This window comes from Oncorhynchus masou, chromosome 24 (genome assembly GCF_036934945.1).
Source record: "Oncorhynchus masou masou isolate Uvic2021 chromosome 24, UVic_Omas_1.1, whole genome shotgun sequence".
In the NCBI taxonomy this organism is placed as follows: Eukaryota; Metazoa; Chordata; class Actinopteri; order Salmoniformes; family Salmonidae; genus Oncorhynchus; species Oncorhynchus masou.
The window spans coordinates 37064307-37083546 of NC_088235.1; the positions used below are offsets into that span (position 1 = coordinate 37064307).

Genomic DNA, 19240 nt, shown 5'->3' on the forward strand with positions numbered 1-19240 from the left:
ATTTTTCCGTTAGGGAACGCCCACTCTGTGATGTGCGCGTGTGCAATAACTCAATTCACCTTTGCACTCTTTCGAAACGACGAGATTTTTAAACAACTTTTGCCACTGGTGCAATCACATCCGGTTGTGATGCATCCCAGGATCAAACCAGGTCTGCAGTGACGCCTTTAGCACTGGCAAAAGTTGTCTGCAAAACTTTGTCCATTCTGGGCATTAAATATTCTAGTTTTGGGAACAGAAAACTGTATTGAAATCAAATGTTTCATCGACGAGAACATTTGCAGAATATCGGCTAAATTCCATCTTCTCCCACTGCTGGCCAGTGGGTGAATATTTGGAAACCATATTTGGAAACGCCAAGCGGGTGCTTCAGATTTAGGCATCTGGGGAAATATCTGTCTCATTTGTCTCTGTGCATCTACCTACTGAGATTGTGCCACGGATCCAGGATCAGCATCTTCTCTCTTGGTAGATTTATTTTTCATGATTTAATCTTTATTTAACTAGGCAAGTCAGTTAAGAACATATTCTTATTTACAATGACAGCCTAACCCAGACCACGCTGAGTCAGTTGTGTGCCGCCCTATGGGACTCCCAATCACATCCGGTTGTGATGCATCCCAGGATCAAACCAGGTCTGCAGTGACGCCTATAGCACTGAGATGCAGTGCCTTAGACCGCTGCGCCACTCAGGAGCCCAATACACATACCGCTCAAGAATAGTGGCTGAACTGGTTACACCACAATTCTCAGGTGTCCCTTTAGCTATCACTTACTGGCTCAAACATATAGCTACCACCTTTACACATGTAGAACCAGGAAACAATGAGCAACTGTTCTAGACTAACTACACTTCCATTCAATTAGGCTTTGATTTAACCTATTTGCATAGTATTATAATAATGAATAACATGCCATTTAGCAGAAAAATGTATCAAAAGCAACGTACAGTAGTGCATGCATCTCATTTTTTTTACGAGTGGCACCAGTGGAAGTCAAACCCATGACCCTTGTCACAAGCACCATGCTTTACAAACTGAGCCACACAGGACCACAAATTATCAACCAACTGCCAAGAGTCAACGTGTGTATGCCTGACCCATATGCGATTTATGCTGCAATTCTGCATTTCATACTTGTCCTAACTGGACTATTTCTCTAATGGTTTCCAATAAGACATTGTGACTAAGATGCTCCATGTGGATCCACACCAATGGCTAACCGCCCCCCCAGGTTCTCAGACACCAGTGAATAGTCAACCAAGAACAGCTGTCTCAGAGTCATCTTATAAGATAGGATGTACAGCTTGTGAAGCTAAGGAGGAAAACCTAAGAAAAACACTAAACCTGACATAGTATAAGAAGAACCATCATCTGCATGTGGTGCCAATCTCTAGCCTCGTATACAAGACTGACCAAATTGTTTCAGTCACTGTGTGTATGCCTGACCCAATCATCACAAAATATCAACACAAGTTTCTTCCACACTTGATTTATTTGTAAAATTTTGCCTATACAGTATGTACAGTCCTACTAGCACAGATACTAACACTCACACTGACTTTACTAATAGCTACTTTGAGGGAAATGTACTTACTATGACTGAGATATGTGGTTGCCCCACCTAGCGGTCTTAAGATTGAATGCACTAACTAAGTCACTCTGAATAAGAGCATCTGCTAAATGATTAAAATGTCAATGTAAATGAACTCGTTTCACAATGTTACTTTTTACTTGGCGGTTATGAGACAGTGTGTGCTCACTTGAGGGCTTTTTGACTGAACAACACAGAGCTGAAGACTCGTTGAATCAATTATCTTTGCAGAAGTACCTTCAGCATGCACAAAACACTTAAGATCTATACAAGCCACAGCAGCACAAGGAGAGGCATTGATCAAGGTACTCTTGTGTTATTCTATGGGGGGGGGGGGTCTCTTTACATAGTGTATTTTAGTAGTTATTCAATGAAGCTTTGTGAAAACAGAAATTAAGGCTCACTGTGCAATCAGCTATAATGCTTTTCATTTTCAAGTTGTACTGTCAAAATGATGAATATATTCTAAAGGTAAGTCTGTAGTTTTCACCCTATTTAACCTGTTTTGTCATATTGGTGTGTATCCCATATTCTTATTATGGAGCAACTTAAGCTCCATTGTGGGCTTAGGTTGATTGATAAACCATTCCTGAATCCTGTGTGCTTTCTACCTGTAATTCTATGATATCTTAATGTGTGAGTATTGAGTACTGTTTTGATTTCTTGTTTGTTTCACATAGCTTCTTTACTACTTGACTTGCACATAAATCAGAAACAAAGGCATCCAAGGTGGCATTCTACTGTAGGTGTTTTTTGTTGTCCCTGTTCAAAATATGAACAATAAATGTAAATACTCATGTGCATTCATATCGGTTCCATACTTAGAGATGAATTTTCTGAAAAAATAAGTAATTTTACAGATGGCAAAACAAGGTAATGCCGATAAAGGCAATGTATTTGCTAATACAACAAATACTTCCTTCCAAAAAGTCACTTCAGATCAGGTATAAAACACTTAAATCTGTTGTGTATTAAAAATAAAATAGACATTTACATAAATGAATACACAAAAGAATGGACAATGTAGAAACAAATACATTTGTTTGATCAAATAACTTAAATAAGTCACATTTAAAATAAATAACTTACATTGGCAATTTATAAATGGGTCTTTTCAGTAAACCCTCCAAACACACAGAATGCTGTTAGAAATTGCCAAAACTATCAAAAGCATCCAAAATAATGCTCACTAGATTTTTACAGAAAATAAATATTGTAGACTACAGTATATCAAACCTTATGAACCTGCCTGAAAATCAACAACAGATGCATACATATACTCTTTGTGGTCATTTAGCCATTTCAGTTTTTGTTACAACAATGTACCAACGTATCCTTAGCAGCTGTAGCTGAACATTTCCAACAATCTGTCAGCAATTGCTCTCCCAGATGAAGAACAATAAAAGTAACACTCCAACATGCCACAGAGAGAAATACAAATGTCCGATGTTGATAAAATCCCGTAAATATAGTTAGTTATATGTAGTTATAAATTGTTCAACTTCTCTGTTACAGCCTTTATGACAGTGTCAACTTGAGGTTCTATAAGATTACTTGGTCTCCTAGATAATATATGAAACATACTCTTCATAATACAAAGGTGTCAAATAATTTAATAGTAGCAGATGGCACCTAAAGGAAAAGGCAAATATGAATGAATAAAATATATGAACATTTGAACATCATTCTGGTTGGTCTTTTAATACCACCATTTGTTTCTAGTGCATCTAAAATCCATAAAGATTTCTTTCTTAGTGCAACAACCGGATGCATCTTCTCTACATTTTTTTCTTCTTCTGATAAGTTGCTCCTCCTTGCTCCCACTACGGTGGACTTCCTGGTATTTTGGACGGGCACTTAAACCAGTGTCTGATGAAAGTCATTGCACTTTGACCCCTTTTCAAGCTCTGTCCCCGAATCATCTATGAGGGTGCTATAAACCAGTGGATGTGAGTCTCTTCATTCCTCTTCTCTGCGCCAAACTTGAAGACTCCACAGGCTCCAGCTTTGGGGCCAGAGGCAAACGATTCAAAGCCAAGTATGTTGCAGCCATTGCGCCCTAGAATGACAGAGAAAAACATGTTTAAATGATATAAAGATGGAAAAACTGCTCTGGGAATAAAAACAGCATATTTAAAAAGGCCCAGTACAGTCAAAAACAGGATGTATCTGTGTTTTATTTCCATACTATGAGATTGGAATAATACTGTGAAATTTATGATAATGTTCTTTCAGCGTAAGAGCTGTCTGAAAAGACGGCCTGAAATTTCTGCCTGTTTTGGTGGGATAGAGTTTTTGCCCAGCTGGTGATATCATCAGGCAGTAAATTAGTTAATAGACCAATATGAAAGAGCATTCCAAACCTCTCTGCCAATAACAGCTAATTCTCAGTTTTCACCTCACCACTCAGACCATTCCCAGACAGACTTAGCTAAATTCTTATTTGAGAAATTGCTAAGTAGCTATTATTTGACCATTTTAATTGAACACAATCCCAGTAAGGTATTTAATTGCTACCCAGAAATGATTTGATATTGAGATTTTTTTTAAAGGCTGCATTGGGCAAAGCAAGCACAGTATGTGAAACTTTGAGCAGGTTTCAAATGACTTTTATTGACACAGAGAAGAACGCAAAAGGTCTATGTGTAATGGCAGATCTGTACACAGGGTGGCAGTAGAATGTCAGTGAACACAAAAATGGCATTTCTACAGAGGACAAATTAATTTGTGAGAGACCTTTCATAAATCAGTGAGCTTTAGCAGGCAAAAATGCTTGTGATGCTAAAAAAATAACTATGACAATTAGCTAACATAATTTGCTCAGGGACAAATCGACTAGCCTGGTCAATCAGTCAAACCGCTGGGCTGAAGTGAAACAATGTGGTCAGTCTGGTATACGAGGCTAGAGATTGGTACAACATGATGGTGCTTCTTACACTATGTCAAGTTTAGTGTTTTTCTTAGGTTTTCCTCCTTACCTTCACAAGCTGTATATCTTGTCTGATGAGCTGACTCTGAGACAGCTGTTCTCGGTTGACTATCCACTGGTGTCTGAGAACCTGGGGGGCCGTCAGCCGTTGGTGTGGATCCACATGGAGCATCTTAGTTACAATGTCCTATCGGAACCCAATAAAGAAATAGTCCAGTTAGGACTAGAATGATATGCAGCGTTGCAGCTAAACAAATGTGGATGGGATTTTATTTCAGACTATCATGTACAACAGTTGGATGTGAATTGCATTTATTAATCAAACTCAACAGTGATGTGTCATTAATAAAAGCCAAGTAACCTCACCTTTGCAGCATCAGAAACTGTATCCCAGTTTCCTCCGATGAGGGCATATTTTCCACTACCAATGCGAGCCAGTATTTCCTCCGGGGTGTCATTAGGACCATTGGCAAAAGGGGTGAAGCTGTAAGCACAAGTGTGGGGAAGGACAAAACAATCAAACATTTTTCAATAATACTTTAGGTAACTGAGTTAACCTTTTTCACCCTGCTCTACCGTAATGAATGTGCTTTCCTGTTGCACAAATAATTATGTATCCGGGTTTGCTTGAATTGGGGGTCTTATTTCTTTTAGGGGCGGCAGGGTGGCAGGGTAGCCTAGTGGTTAGAGCGTTGGACTAGTAACTGAAAGGTTGCAAGTTCAAACCCCCGAGCTGACAAGGTACAAATCTGTCGTTCTGCCCCTGAACAGGCAGTTAACCCACTGTTCCTAGGCCGTCATTGAAAATAAGAGTTTGTTCTTAACTGACTTGCCTAGTAAAATAAAGGTAAAATAAAGGTAAAATAAAAAAAATCAATTAAATAGTATCTCAAATCCAAATCAAATTTAATTGGTCACGTACACAGTTTAGCATGTTATAGAGGGTGTAGCAAAATGCTTGTGTTACTAGCTCCAAATAGTGCAGTAAAATGTCAAACAAGTAGGGCTACACAAATAAAATAAGAAACGAAAAACAATATTTCAGAACGAATCCAATTAACACTATCAGTAATCCAAATGCAATCTATGCATATATACACCAGAAATAAATATACTAAGAATGATGTGTACAGCAGCAGATAACTGTTATAGTGCTTTCAGAAAGTATTCAACCCTCTTGACTTTTTCCACATTTTGTTCTGCCATAGCCTGAATTTAAATTGAGATGTTGTGTCACTGATCTACACACTATACCCCATAATGTTAAAGTAGAAATTTGTATGTAGAATCTTTTACAAATGAACTACAAATGAAAAGTTGAAATGTCATGAGTCATGAGTATTCAAACCGTTTGTTATGACAAGCCTAAATAAGTTCAGGAGTAAAAACTTGCTTAACAAGTCACATAATATGTTTCATAGACTCACTCTGTGTGCAATAATAGAGGTTAACATGATTTTCAAATGACTACCCCATCTCCGTACACCACACATATAATTCTCTGTAAGGTCCCTCAGTCAAGTAGTGAATTTCAAGCACAGATTCAACTACAAAGACCAGGGACGTTTCCAATGCCTCACAAAGAAGGGCATCTATTGGTAGATGGTTACAAATAAAAAAGCAGACACTGAATATCCCTTTGAGCATGGTGAAGAAATGAATTAACTTTAGATAGTGACTGGGTGTATTGATACACTATGATGATACAGGCGTATGTACTAACTCAGTTTCTGGAGAGGAAAGAAACCGCTCAGGGATTTCACCATGAGGCCAATGGTGACATTAAAGCAGTTCAAGTATAAATGGCTGTGATAGGAGAAAACTGAGGATGGATCAAGAACATTGTAGTTACTCCACAAAACTAAACTAAATGACAGTGAAAAGAAGGAAGCCTATACGGAATACAAATATTCCAAAACATGCATCCTGTTTGCAATAAGGCACTAAAGTAATACTGCAAAATATGAGGCAAAGAAACAACATTTTTGTCCTGAATACAAAGCCTTATGCTTGGGGCAAATCCAACACATCACTGAGTAACACTATTTATATTTTCAAGCATAGTGGTGGCTGCATCATGTTATAGAAATGCTTTTCATCGACTAGGACTGGGGGGTTTCAGGATAAAAATAAACATAATAGAGCAAAGCTCAGGAAAAATCCTAGAGGTCAACCTGGTTCCGTCTGCTTTCCAACAGAGACAGGGAGAAAAGTTCACCTAAAACTCAAGGCCAGATATACACTCGAGTTGCTTACAAAGACGGCATTGAATGTTCCTGAGTGGCCCAGTTACAGTTGTGACTGAAATCAGCTTTATAATCTATGGCAAAACCTGAAAATATCTGTTTAGCAATGATCAACAACCAACTTGACAGAGCTTGAAGAGTTTTAAAAATAATAATAATAATAATAATAATAATAATAATGTACAATCCAGGTGAGCTAAGCTTTAAGAGACTTACCCCAAAAGACTCACAGCTGTAATCGCTGCCAAAGGTGTTTCTAACACATATTAGTTATTTGTCATTTCTTTTTAATAATTTTTCTTCAACTTTTCTTAAATTACAATTAAATCCATTTTAATCCCACGTTGTAACACAACAAAATGTGGAAAAAGGGGGTTGAATACTTTCTGAAGGCACTGTATTAGCTATGTCAAGAATCCAGTATAAATACGCGGTGTGTATAAAAAGTGTAAAAAAAAATGCAATGTACAGTGGTAGATACAGTAGGTCAGAATGAGCTGTGTCGAGAATACAGTATACACACACCGTGTGGAAAAACAGTATAAAAGAAACAGGAAGTGTCCAGTGTTTAATGTCTCTATATACATGGGACAGCAGTGTTGGCTGTTGGTGTTTGTGAGTGTGCGTGTCTTTGAGTATGGGCTATGTGAGGTGCTATTTTTAGGCCATTTCTCCAATACCCTTATTGAGCTAAAAATAATAATAATGGCATCTAAACAGTGTTTGACATCTATGAAAGAATTCCGCTTTTTTCTAATGCCCTGATTACAGAGATTTAAAACATGAGCCAAAGGCTGGGACATTAAATTGTCAGAGCAGGTCCTGAGAGATTTGGCATTGTGCAGAGTACAATTAAAATTACTCTACCGCAGACTCAACCTCAGCTTAGAAAGTAATCCGTCGTCCACTGTCCCTCTCACCGTTCCAAAAATGAGTCCTGAATCAGTGGTTGCCAGGAGAGATAGCGCAGTCCAGAATTCATTGTTTTTTGTTTGTTACTGCGAAACTGGTTTAGCCAGATTTCTAGCAAAGGTAAACTGTCACGTAGCAAAGGGAAATTCGGATATAAATGGTCTGACCCTGCGTGTTCAGTCTTCTTGAGGTTGAAATAAACCAGCAAATTATGATTACCCTGCGAGCATAGTGTAGAGTAGGATTCCCAAACTCCAGATGTCACAAGCAGCATCATACCCCTGCTTCTTCAGGACCTATGAAAGACATGAAGAATCTGTGTCATATCATAATATAGAGATATATAGCACTTGAAATAAATAAGAGCTGATCAAACCACTCCTTACCTCAGGAGCCACAAAGTTTGCTGTGTAACAGGGTGTCATGAGGAGACCATTTTCTGCCCTTAATTGTTTGGCGAACCCAAAATCACAAATTCGGATCGATTCCGGATCTCCCGTTTCATCCACATAGAGGATGTTACTTGGTTTAAGGTCACGATGTACAACCTATGACAAAATAAATAAAATAAATTACCAGTATGAATATGTCCTAGCTAGGAGCACTACTCCTTTCACTTTGATACAGATTTTAGTTGGACATATACATTCATGATACTGACCCCCTGTGAGTGAAGGTACTCCACTGTCTTGGTAATAGTGCAGAGCACAGCAGAGGTCTCTCGCTCAGAGAAACTCTTCTGATGGAGGATTCTGTCCAGCAGCTCTCCACCTCTCATCAGCTCCATCACAAGGTACACACACTTCCCATCGTCATAGACCTAGGGGCCAAAAAGACAGTTTAATACCACATGGAGTTATTTATGAACCAAGAGTACATTAGTCTAATCCTCAGAGCCCACAAAAAGTGGCTAGTGAAAATCTAATAGAGATATAAATGGACAAGAGAAGATGCAGTCAAATATGATGGTCAGTGAAAACTCAAGTTTGCAGGACACATTTTTCATTAGTCATGCAAACTCACAAGGTTCTCTGTCCTTATGGAGGGCTTTCAGCATGCGCATGTGTTTGAGTCATTGAATGATTACTTACATCCTTCAGCGTGATAATGTTTGGATGCTGCCCATATCTCAACAGAATCTCAATTTCCTCAGATGGATCTTTTTTGGCTCTGTTGATGATCTGAAAGACACACCACCCCCCGTTAGATTAGAACTGTTTCTTAAATTTAATTTATTTAGCAGACGCTCTTATCCAGCGACTTACAGTAGTGCATACACATTCGTACTGGTCCCCCTGCTTGGTATCCTCTTACGATAAAATGTGTGACAGAGCATCATCTGCACAAAATACAGAATCATTGTCGCTGCATGAATCATCCTGACAAAGACTATATTATAGTTGAAAGGCTTTTAGTTGTTCCAGGATTCAAGGAAGTGAAATGTGTAAACTACATACAGTATATCACAAAGCTACCATAATTAAAGATGATATATCATTCTGGAATCCTTGTACTGATCGTAACGTCCCCTTGCTGCGTATGATGCTGTTTCTTATAACTGATTGGCCGTGAAAATCATTTCTCTCCAAGAATGATGAAGTACCTATAAAAAATATTCCTCTTAAAAAATCTACCTATACGGTTCACTTACTTTGACAGCATATTCTACACTGGTGATTTTGTGGATGCAGCGTTTGCAGACGGAGTACGCCCCCAAGCCCACATCCTCCTTCATCTCATACCCATCAGTGAAATGGATGTTGGTCCCATGAAGTTGCTGAAATGACAAACATACCCAGGCATCATGAAAACGTTTAAGCCTCTGCTCAAATTTATGCTCTAAACTTGTCATCTGATTTCCTTACTATTCGCTCATGTCATAATCCTGCTCAGGCAGACTAGAGAATCCATCAGTCTTCCTATAATCCTCAGACATATTCAGGGGTAGCACACTGGTATTCAAAACCGATCTACTGTAGCTATCAAATTATTCCCCTAGGAAGAATTGTCATTGAAGAACATTCTCTGTGAACAGTGTTCCAGCGAGAGTGCACTTTGGTGGCATTTCTCTTTTCTCTTGTGATGTAATGCTTCATATGTGAAGATTTTATTGTTGTACAGTGTGTCAAAACACAAATAAGAGCAAGAAAGGTGAATTGAAAATGTTCACAGTAATAGTCCATCTTGGGTTCACACATCCACCTTGCCGTCTGCAGTATAGTCCATGCTATTCTATTGTGTTCGCTGAGAGACCTTGTCTGCACATATGTTGGCTCATTCATATTCATCCACACTGCAGCAGCATGTAATCTCACTTGTTCAATACAATGAAAACGTTCACCGTTGATCTTTGCACCGCCGCAGCAGAGGATCCAAATGTTCTCAGAACGCTGCCACGGCAGAGCACCCATGGCCATGATGTCAGAGGGAACTAAGTGTTCTCACAAATCAATATGCTTTGCTGAGGGCACTGGGAGGCCACTCTGGTGAGTGACTTCAATGAAATGCTCACTCAGGTATGAACCATCTGGTAAGAATCAGTCCGGGTGGTTATGTAAGTTAATCTGTTTTTGTGTTTGCTGCAGGATGGACACACAAGAGGGCCTCTCTGGAGCAGTGGCTAAGAAACAACGATTGATATCGTTATTCGATGTTGATACTCTTGTCCGGTGGTTACGTTTAATTAATGGGGAAAAATCTCTCTCACTATATATATATATATATAAATAACAGACAATAGCCTGAAGGCAGTGTCATATTATCTAAAAATAGAGATATTTTAGATTATTTCAAGTATTTAAATAGAGTATGGTTGATAGAGATGAATAACAGCGATGACTAGTCCTCTCCCTCTAGTCTATCATTCTCACTTGGACAATAGTGTTGACAGTTGAGGTTTGCCGTATTTCAGCAACAGACTGCTCCTGGTCCAGATTAGTTGCCACGAAGCTGAACCCTCTGAAGAGCTGGTGTGTGTTGGCACTCGGAGGGATGCCCGGCGAGTCTGATGGGAGAAAGGTACAGAAAATGTTACAACCACTACTGTCTAACGGGCAGGCACGAAACAAACATGGGAACTAGGACACATTGGCAACTGGAAATACATCACAGTTGATTGAATGTCAGTTATCATTAAATTGACTTTTGAAAAGGTTCGTCCCATTGTTCTATACAGCTGTGGCCTAGAGGGTCTTGCCGACAGGCAACTGCCCAGCTCTGATTTTGCAAACTAGCAGCTGATATAGGAGACTAAATATTGGCATTTTCTTTGCCCATGGACTATGATCCATTGAAGGATATAATAATTTCAGAGAATTCAGTATTCAAATTCTTAAAGTTGCAGCTTGGTGACTTTATGCGGATATATAAGTGGGAGTTTATGTGGACATTATAAGGGGGGTTGTTTGTCAGTAATTGAGTGGCAATTTTATGTCAGTGTGTGAGGGTAACCCAGATGCATGGAGAAATTATTATTCTGAGCATAACAATGAAGCAAACAATATGAAGTAAAACATAACATGATTCATGAAATTATGAGGCGACAGGGATGCAAGCTCGTACGCACGCACAGATGAACTACTTCACCTACAATTACCAATCACCTGTTGGTGTGCGGGAGGTGAATTCAGGGTCAAAGTGGAAGGTGTCATCTGGCCTGCCCACTGCTGGTTTGAATGGAGGCTTGATCTCTCTTCTGTAAAGTTTCTTTGGTTTCACCATGAGGGGAAAAGGAAAAATAAAACTTGTATTTTTCCATTTAGTATTTGAGCTACAGATGTAGGATCCCGTTGCAGGAGAAGGACCCTATTGCAGATGAACTGTCTTGCAATGCAGTAAATGTAAAACTTCTAGAGTATTTGAAGTTTAAAAAGGCTTCTGAAGTTTGTAATTTCCACTTAGAAATGTCAGACTTTTTCCCCCCTTACAAAAAATGTATCAACGCCTACAAAAATGTCTTAATTATAATCCACATATTAATTTACTGTTAATCCTGTTGCTGCAGGATTATTGTACTGCTGTAGAAAACTGGCTCAAATGTAAGGTCCTACATCTGTAAGTACAAGGTCTTGGGTAAAATACCTTTACTTCTCGTCTGAAGGTATGACAATCACATTTTCAGGAGGACATATCCAAAGCAATGCCTTTTATGATTTTTAGAAAGGGTTATGAAGAGCTTTATACTCACATTCCAATCTATATTTCCAAAGAAATTATGCCTTTTAATCTCCTCGACTCCATCTGGTCCAGCACCTAACAGTAAAATGTAAAATGCACCAGAACATTTAGATTGAATACTCTTTTAAGCTTCACTGGGCTGTAAATGCTCACTTACTAAAATTCTATCACAAGTATCTCTGCTCAACCATATTATTCAGTGAGAATATGGGGTATTATGGGGATTATTAGGCTACACTCTCTAAACATGATTTTTAAACAAGGGTCTAGGGTGGTAAAATACAAGCCCTATGTATGCAGAAATACATAAAGGCTCATATACATGCATATAATTAAGTGATAATGCCCTCGAAGCCGGGGTTTGGAGGATATATTGCCACTGGTGATGTTCGTCAAGGGCCAGCAAACCATGCCAATATATCCCCCAAACACCGGCTTCGAGGGCATTATCACTTTTCTACAATGGGTTACCAACATATTCAAAAAATGATTTACATGTTTTCATTAAACACGTTAATTAGATAAATTTATTAATACTATTTCATCCTTCCACAATATATAGTCCCGACACAAATCTAGGGTTGCTGCTCAAGCCATTCATTCTATCGGTTCGGTTGCCAGAGACGCAACCCAGCCGTTCAGTCTTTTTGTTCTGTATCTATGGACGCGACTCAGTCGTTCATACTTCATGTTCCATAGCCATACTGGCTGGCAACGTTCTTATCCCTTGCTCGCTAGCTAGCCAACTATGGCTAACTTACAGTCACATCAAAAAGTGCAGCCAGAATAACAACAAAGTAGCCACATTTGAATTTGTTTAAGCTTTTTTCTAGTGACATTTATTTGGATACATCCATAACAATGAGCTGATGAGGCGCGATTTCGCCTGGAATAAAAAATGTGCTCACTCAATCGTCGGGACTCCGCTGTTCAGAGGAGCTAGCCAACAACACAGCGAACACAATCACTTCAAACTGAAGCTCGAAAGACAGCAAAGTAGCTGCACTTCATTTCGTTTGACCTTTTCTCAATTGACATTTGTTTGTATATATCTATAAAAATGATGCCATCTGATTCATGATTTCGACTGGCTGAGAAATGCTGCCTGCCTGTCTGTCTGTCTGTTTCATCCGGACTCCCGACACATTCATTACTAATGGGACAGCTGCAGATGGAATTTGAATACTGAAACAATGTTGCAAATGTCAGAGAGACAGACAGCAAGGTTTATATAAATCTCCGCTGTTGAAAACTAAAGGTTAATCTAAAAGAAATGTGAGATAATATCTAGATGCTTTTTATAGTGGAGATCAAGTTTATAAATTGCCTGGCTGGACTGATGAGACAGTGGCTTGCACAGTCAGATGGAACAGAGTAAATAGGCATTTTAACATCAGATTTAGCCAGTGGTAACTTGTGGAATAGACACCAGCTGGAATGCCACCCGTAGACCAACCCATTGTATAACACATAATAAAGCATTAAACCTCTCTACTTTATCATAACCGCCATCGATAAAAGACAGTACTGTGCAGCCGTCTTCATCGACTTGGACAAGGCTTTCGACTCTGTCAATCATCGGATTCTTAAATCGGCAGACTCAATAGCCTTGGCTTCTCAAATGACTGCCTCACCTGGTTCACCAACTACTTCAGTGTGTCAAATCGGAGGGCCTGTTGTAAGGATCTCTGGCAGTCTCTATGGGGGTGCCACTGGGTTCAATTCCCGGGCCGACTCTTTTCTCTCTTATATATATATATATATAATGTCGCTCTAGCTGCTGGTGATTCTCTGATCCACCTCTACGCAGACAACACCATTCTGTATACATCTGACCCTTCTTTGGACACTGTGCTAACAAACCTCCAAAACGAGCTTCAACGCCATACAGCTCTCCTTCCGTGGCCTCCAGCTGCTTTTAAATGCTAGTAAAACGAAGTGCATGCTCTTCAACTGATTGCTGCCCGTACCCTCCCGCCCGACTAGCATCACTACTCTGGACGGTTCTGACCTAGAATATGTGGACAACTACAAATATCTAGGTGTCTGGTTAGACTGTAAACTCTCCAGACTCACATTAAGCATCGCCAATCCAAAATGAAATCTAAAATTGGCTTCCTATTTCACAACAAAGCCTCCTACACTCATGCCGCCAAACATACCCTCGTAAAACTGACTATCCTACTGAACCTTGACTTCGGCGATGTCATTTACAAAATAGCCCCCAACACTCTACTCAGCAAACTGGATGGAGTCTATCACAGTGCCATCCGTTTTATCACCAAAGCCCCATATAGTACCCACCACTGCAACCTGTATGCTCTCGTTGGCTGGCCCTCACTACATATCTGTCGCCAAACCCAATGGCTCCAGGTCATCTATAAGTCTTTGCTAGGTAAATCCCCGCCTTAGCTCACTAGACACCATAGCAACACCCACCCGTAGCACGCGCTCCCGCAGGTATATTACACTGGTCACCCCCAAAGTCAACACTTCCTTTGGCTCCCTTTCCTTCCAGTTCTCTGCTGCCAATGACTGGAACGAATTGCAAAAATCACTGAAGCTGGAGTCTTATATCTCCCTCTCTAACTTTAAGCATCAGCTGTCAGATCAGCTTACCGATCACTGTACCTGTACACAGCCAATCTGTAAATAGCACACCTGTCTACCTCATCCCCATATTATTACTTACCCTCTTGCTCTTTTGCCCCCCAGAATCTCTACTTGCACATCATCATCTGCACATCTATCACTCCAGTATTAATGCTAAATTGTAATTATTTTCACCTCTTGGGCCTATTTATTGCCTACCTACCGACATTTGCACACACTGTACATAGATTTTTCTATTTTTCCTTTATTTTGTGTTATTGACTGTACGTTTGTTTATGTGTAATTCTGTGTTGTTGTTTTTGTCACACTGCTTTGCTTTATCTTGGCCAGGTCACAGTTGTAAATGAGAACTTGTTCTCAACTGGCCTACCTGGTTAAATAAAGGTGGGAAAAAAAATACTTAAGGTAAATTGTTACTAATATTTAACGCAATCATACATACAGAATGACTTCCGGCTTTAATCTTACTGTACCACAGGGTACCACACTAATGATGCCTAGTACAGTTGAAATTTAGCTTGACATTACTCTCCATCTTATAAATCATGGAGGAAGTGATTAATGTGGTTATATTCAATCCCAACACTGGTCAACCAGCTTCCACCGAGGGGTAAGAGAGCACATGCATTAACTGTGCTTTCTAGCCTGCACTGTCCCTAAAACCCTCAATGTGAAGATGTAAAATTCCGATTTCAATGCTGTCTGTGTCACATTTAATAAATGAGAAATGGCTTATCTAATGCTATAAATTAGTCTTCCAATTAGAGGAGCATGTGAAATGACACACACTATTAATTCTCTTGACTACATACCTAATCTATTGGTAGGATTTCGTTTGAAGAGGGCCCGTATTAAACTTTGCACCTCTGGGCTTAAGAATTGCGGCATGCCAAGTTTTGCCCTACAAAACAACAAAAAAAGAAAATTATTCCACAAAGTAATGCATTTCATATATATTTGCCATACAAATTGTCGTATCTTACTTTAAAATGAGGGCCATTGTTTCCTTGCGATCTTTGCCTTGAAATGGTAGAGATCCTGTCAGCATTTCAAACTGAAAATAAAGACAAACAAAGTCAGTACCAATCCTCTAAATGTCTTTACAAAACCACAATTTTGACAGTTTTTTGGATGACAAACTCACTATACTATGGCATAATATAGGAAAATAATATTTTCCAGTTACTACACAGGCACTTGTTATAACACTGCAGATGCAGAGCAAAAAGAAAGGAAAATGGGGATACCTAGTCAGTTGTACAACTGAATGCATTCAACTGAAATGTGTCTTCAAGGTGATATCAGTGAGAGTGCCTGGCGGGTTTCTTTTAGAGAGAGCAAAGCTTGCGTTATAAATTGTCCCTAAAGGGATACATTTGGCAAGGTTTGTATTGATCTGGTTTTAACGTGAGGCTAAAGTACTGAGCTAAGAAACCATTAGGGAGTCCTTTGTTCTTTAGAGGTGCTGGAGTAATGTGTGGATTAGTCAGCAGCAAACTTATTATAACAGGTCTATTCAATCAGCATTCATCTTTTAATATAAGAGGATTGAAGAGGTGAGACTAGTGTTTGGCGTAGAAGTAGTGGACTACCACCATACCAGTATGCATCGTCATTATGATGTCTCTGCATTAAGATCCACATTTTGACTATAGGTTGGACCATTAGTGACCTGGTCGTACAGGCTGTATGCATAGTGCTGCATGTCCATATACTGTATGCAAACAATTTCATTATATGAAACTCTGACCTAGAGATTGTGTTGCAATAACATTGCAGCCAACCAATAGCTATAGTATGTATGTAATGCATTATCAAAAAGAAAGGGAGGGAAGTCCACACCATTAAGACGCCAAATGACCACCAGTCAGCACTATGTGTATGTCCTCTTCTGTTGACCACCTCAGGGGCCATGTACTCTATCGTCCCGCAGAAGGAGTACGCTCGCTTGTCATGGTCTATTGCCTCTTTACTCAGCCCGAAATCTAAAATACATTTGATAAAAGGGATTGATGTCAAAGACAGAGGAAAACAGCCACCAGCTATGGGCTTAATGGATTCAACATAAAAAAAGAGACTACTGATATATCTGTATGAACTACTACTACCACTGCTGTGTTTTTAAAACAGTCTTTAGTCACCTGTTATCTTGATGTGGCCCTCCTCATCAAGAAGAATACTGTAGAGGGAAGGAATGCGACATCAATATATATACAGTACCTGTTATTTCACAGAGAATGGTGCAACAAAAAACATCCAGTCAGGATGTTGCGGTGGTGTAATGGTGGTGGTGGTGTAATGGTGTGGGGAATGTTCTCCTGAAACATGTTAGGTTTCTTAATACCAACTGAGAAACGTTTCCATGCCCTGAAGAATTCAGGCTGTACTGGAGGCAAAGGGGGGTCTGACCCTGTACTAGATGTGTGTACCTAATAAACTATCTGTATAATATAAATACTTTATATAAAATCTTCACATCTTACAAACCTCTCGGCACTGCACACACATACCATTTATTGGGTGTTTGTTTGTTAGAACTAATGGTTCTGTGCACAGCACACTTTTGCCCTTGGGTTGTTGTCATTAAATCAACAGTAAAGCTGGGAATAGCTCGTCCTTCAAAGACAAAAACAATCAGACCACTGAAACCAGGAATTACGCGAGACCTTCAAACGTCAATTATTCCCATGCTGAGAGTTCCTCGTTTATTTCCTCTCATCAAGTACCCGAGAGCCAATTTACAAGTCCATGAGGAAAAAGATGCAGAACAGATGCAGCATTGATTGCACCAGAGACCTGTTGTTGTTTTGATAGACCTGTCACAGGCAGCACCACGGAGCAGGAACGCAACCTTGTTGAAACTCATGGATCGGAATTATATGATATCAAATCCGACAGTTATGTACTTGGTCATTCCCGATCAGAATATTCATAAGTCTCGGCGAGAAAGAAACAATGTGTAGGAGTACTCATATGGGTAAAAGTTTTAAAGCTGCGGAGAATGGATATGCAAGATGCTCTTTGAATAAGGAAGTAGTCTATGGCACAGTACAGTCAGTGAGGCATTACTTCTCTGGTTTGAGGTCTCTGTAGATGATGCCCAGACTGTGAAGGTGATCTAAGGCCAAGGCCAGCTCAGCCAGATAGAACTTCACATCCTCTTCAGTAAACATCACCTGCAGATGGAGAAAGGTGAAAGATAAAGTCATTGACAAGATGCAAACAGTACAGTGGGGCAAAAAAGTATAGTCAGTCACCAATTGTGCAAGTTCTCCCACTTAAAAAGATGAGAGAGGCTTGTAATTTTCATCATAGGTACACTTCAACTATGACAGACAAAATGAGAAAAAAAATCCAGAAAATCACATTGTAGGATTTTTAATGAATTTATTTGCAAATTATGGTGGAAAATAAGTATTTGGTCAATAACAAAAGTTTCTCAATACTTTGTTATACACCCTTTGTTGGCAATGACAGAGGTCAAACGTTTTCTGTAAGTCTTCACAAGGTTTTCACACACTGTTGCTGGTATTTTGGCCCATTCCTCCATGCAGATCTCCTCTAGAGCAGTGATGTTTTGGGGCTTTTGCTGGGCAACACGGATTTTCCACTCCCTCCAAAGATTTTCTATGGGGTTGAGATATGGAGACTGGCTAGGCCACTCCAGGACCTTGAAATGCTTCTTACAAAGCCACTCCTTCATTGCCCGGGCGGTGTGTTTGGGATCATTGTCATGCTGAAAGACCCAGCCACGTTTCATCTTCAATGCCCTTGCAGATGGAAGGAGGTTTTCACTCAAAATCTCACGATACATGGCCCCATTCATTCTTTCCTTTACACGGATCAGTCGTCCTGGTCCCTTTGCAGAAAAACAACCCCAAAGCATGATGTTTCCACCCCCATGCTTCACAGTAGGTATGGTGTTCTTTGGATGCAACTCAGCATTCTTTGTCCTCCAAACACGACGAGTTTATTTTTTACCAAAAAGTTCTATTTTGGTTTCATCTGACCATATGACATTCTCCCAATTTTCTTCTGGATCATCCAAATGCTCTCTAGAAAACTTCAGATGGGCCTGGACATGTACTGGCTTAAGCAGAGGGATTTGAGTCCCTGGCGGCGTAGTGTGTTACTTGATGGTAGGCTTTGTTACTTTGGTCCCAGCTCTCAGCAGGTCATTCACTAGGTCCCCCCGTGTGGTTCTGGGATTTTTGCTCACCGTTCTTGTGATCATTTTGACCCCACGGGGTGAGATCTTGCGTGGACCCCCAGATCGAGGGAGATTATCAGTGGTCTTGTATGTCTTCCATTTCCTAATAATTGCTCCCACAGTTGATTTCTTCAAACCAAGCTGCTTAACTATTGCAGATTCAGTCTTCCCAGCCTGGTGCAGGTCTACAATTTTGTTTCTGGTGTCCTTTGACAGCTCTTTGGTCTTGGCCATAGTGGAGTTTGGAGTGTGACTGTTTGAGGTTGTGGACAAGTGTCTTTTATACTGATAACAAGTTCAAACAGGTGACATTAATACAGGTAACGAGTGGAGGACAGAGGAGCCTCTTAAGGAAGAAGTTACAGGTCTGTGAGAGCCAGAAATCTTGCGTGTTTGTAGGTGACCAAATACTTATTTTCCATCATAATTTGTAAATTAATTAATTTAAAAAATCCTACAGTGATTTTCTGGATTTCTTTTCTCATTTTGTCTGTCATAGTTGAAGTGTACCTATGATGAAAATTACAGGCCTCTCTCGTCTTTTTAAGTGGGAGAACTTGC

At 39.8% G+C, this 19240-nt stretch overlaps 1 protein-coding gene across 2 annotated transcripts in view; it reads right to left on the reverse strand.

The window, feature by feature from the left end:
- Positions 1-1484: 1484 nt before the first annotated feature.
- Positions 1485-19240, reverse strand: part of LOC135512128 (ribosomal protein S6 kinase alpha-2) — a 49844-nt gene continuing 32088 nt past the window's right edge. For both annotated transcript variants that reach the window (XM_064933817.1, XM_064933818.1), the window contains exons 6-21: positions 17539-17645; positions 16611-16648; positions 16312-16454; positions 15453-15523; positions 15282-15370; positions 11867-11931; positions 11283-11385; positions 10551-10684; positions 9332-9457; positions 8772-8861; positions 8342-8500; positions 8067-8228; positions 7900-7976; positions 4889-5006; positions 4572-4709; positions 1485-3652 (exon numbers count right to left, since the gene is read on the reverse strand). In XM_064933817.1, the coding sequence (XP_064789889.1) occupies positions 3527-3652; positions 4572-4709; positions 4889-5006; positions 7900-7976; positions 8067-8228; positions 8342-8500; positions 8772-8861; positions 9332-9457; positions 10551-10684; positions 11283-11385; positions 11867-11931; positions 15282-15370; positions 15453-15523; positions 16312-16454; positions 16611-16648; positions 17539-17645 (1746 nt within the window). In that variant the 3' untranslated portion in view covers positions 1485-3526. The remainder of the gene's footprint in view (positions 3653-4571; positions 4710-4888; positions 5007-7899; positions 7977-8066; positions 8229-8341; positions 8501-8771; positions 8862-9331; positions 9458-10550; positions 10685-11282; positions 11386-11866; positions 11932-15281; positions 15371-15452; positions 15524-16311; positions 16455-16610; positions 16649-17538; positions 17646-19240) is intronic.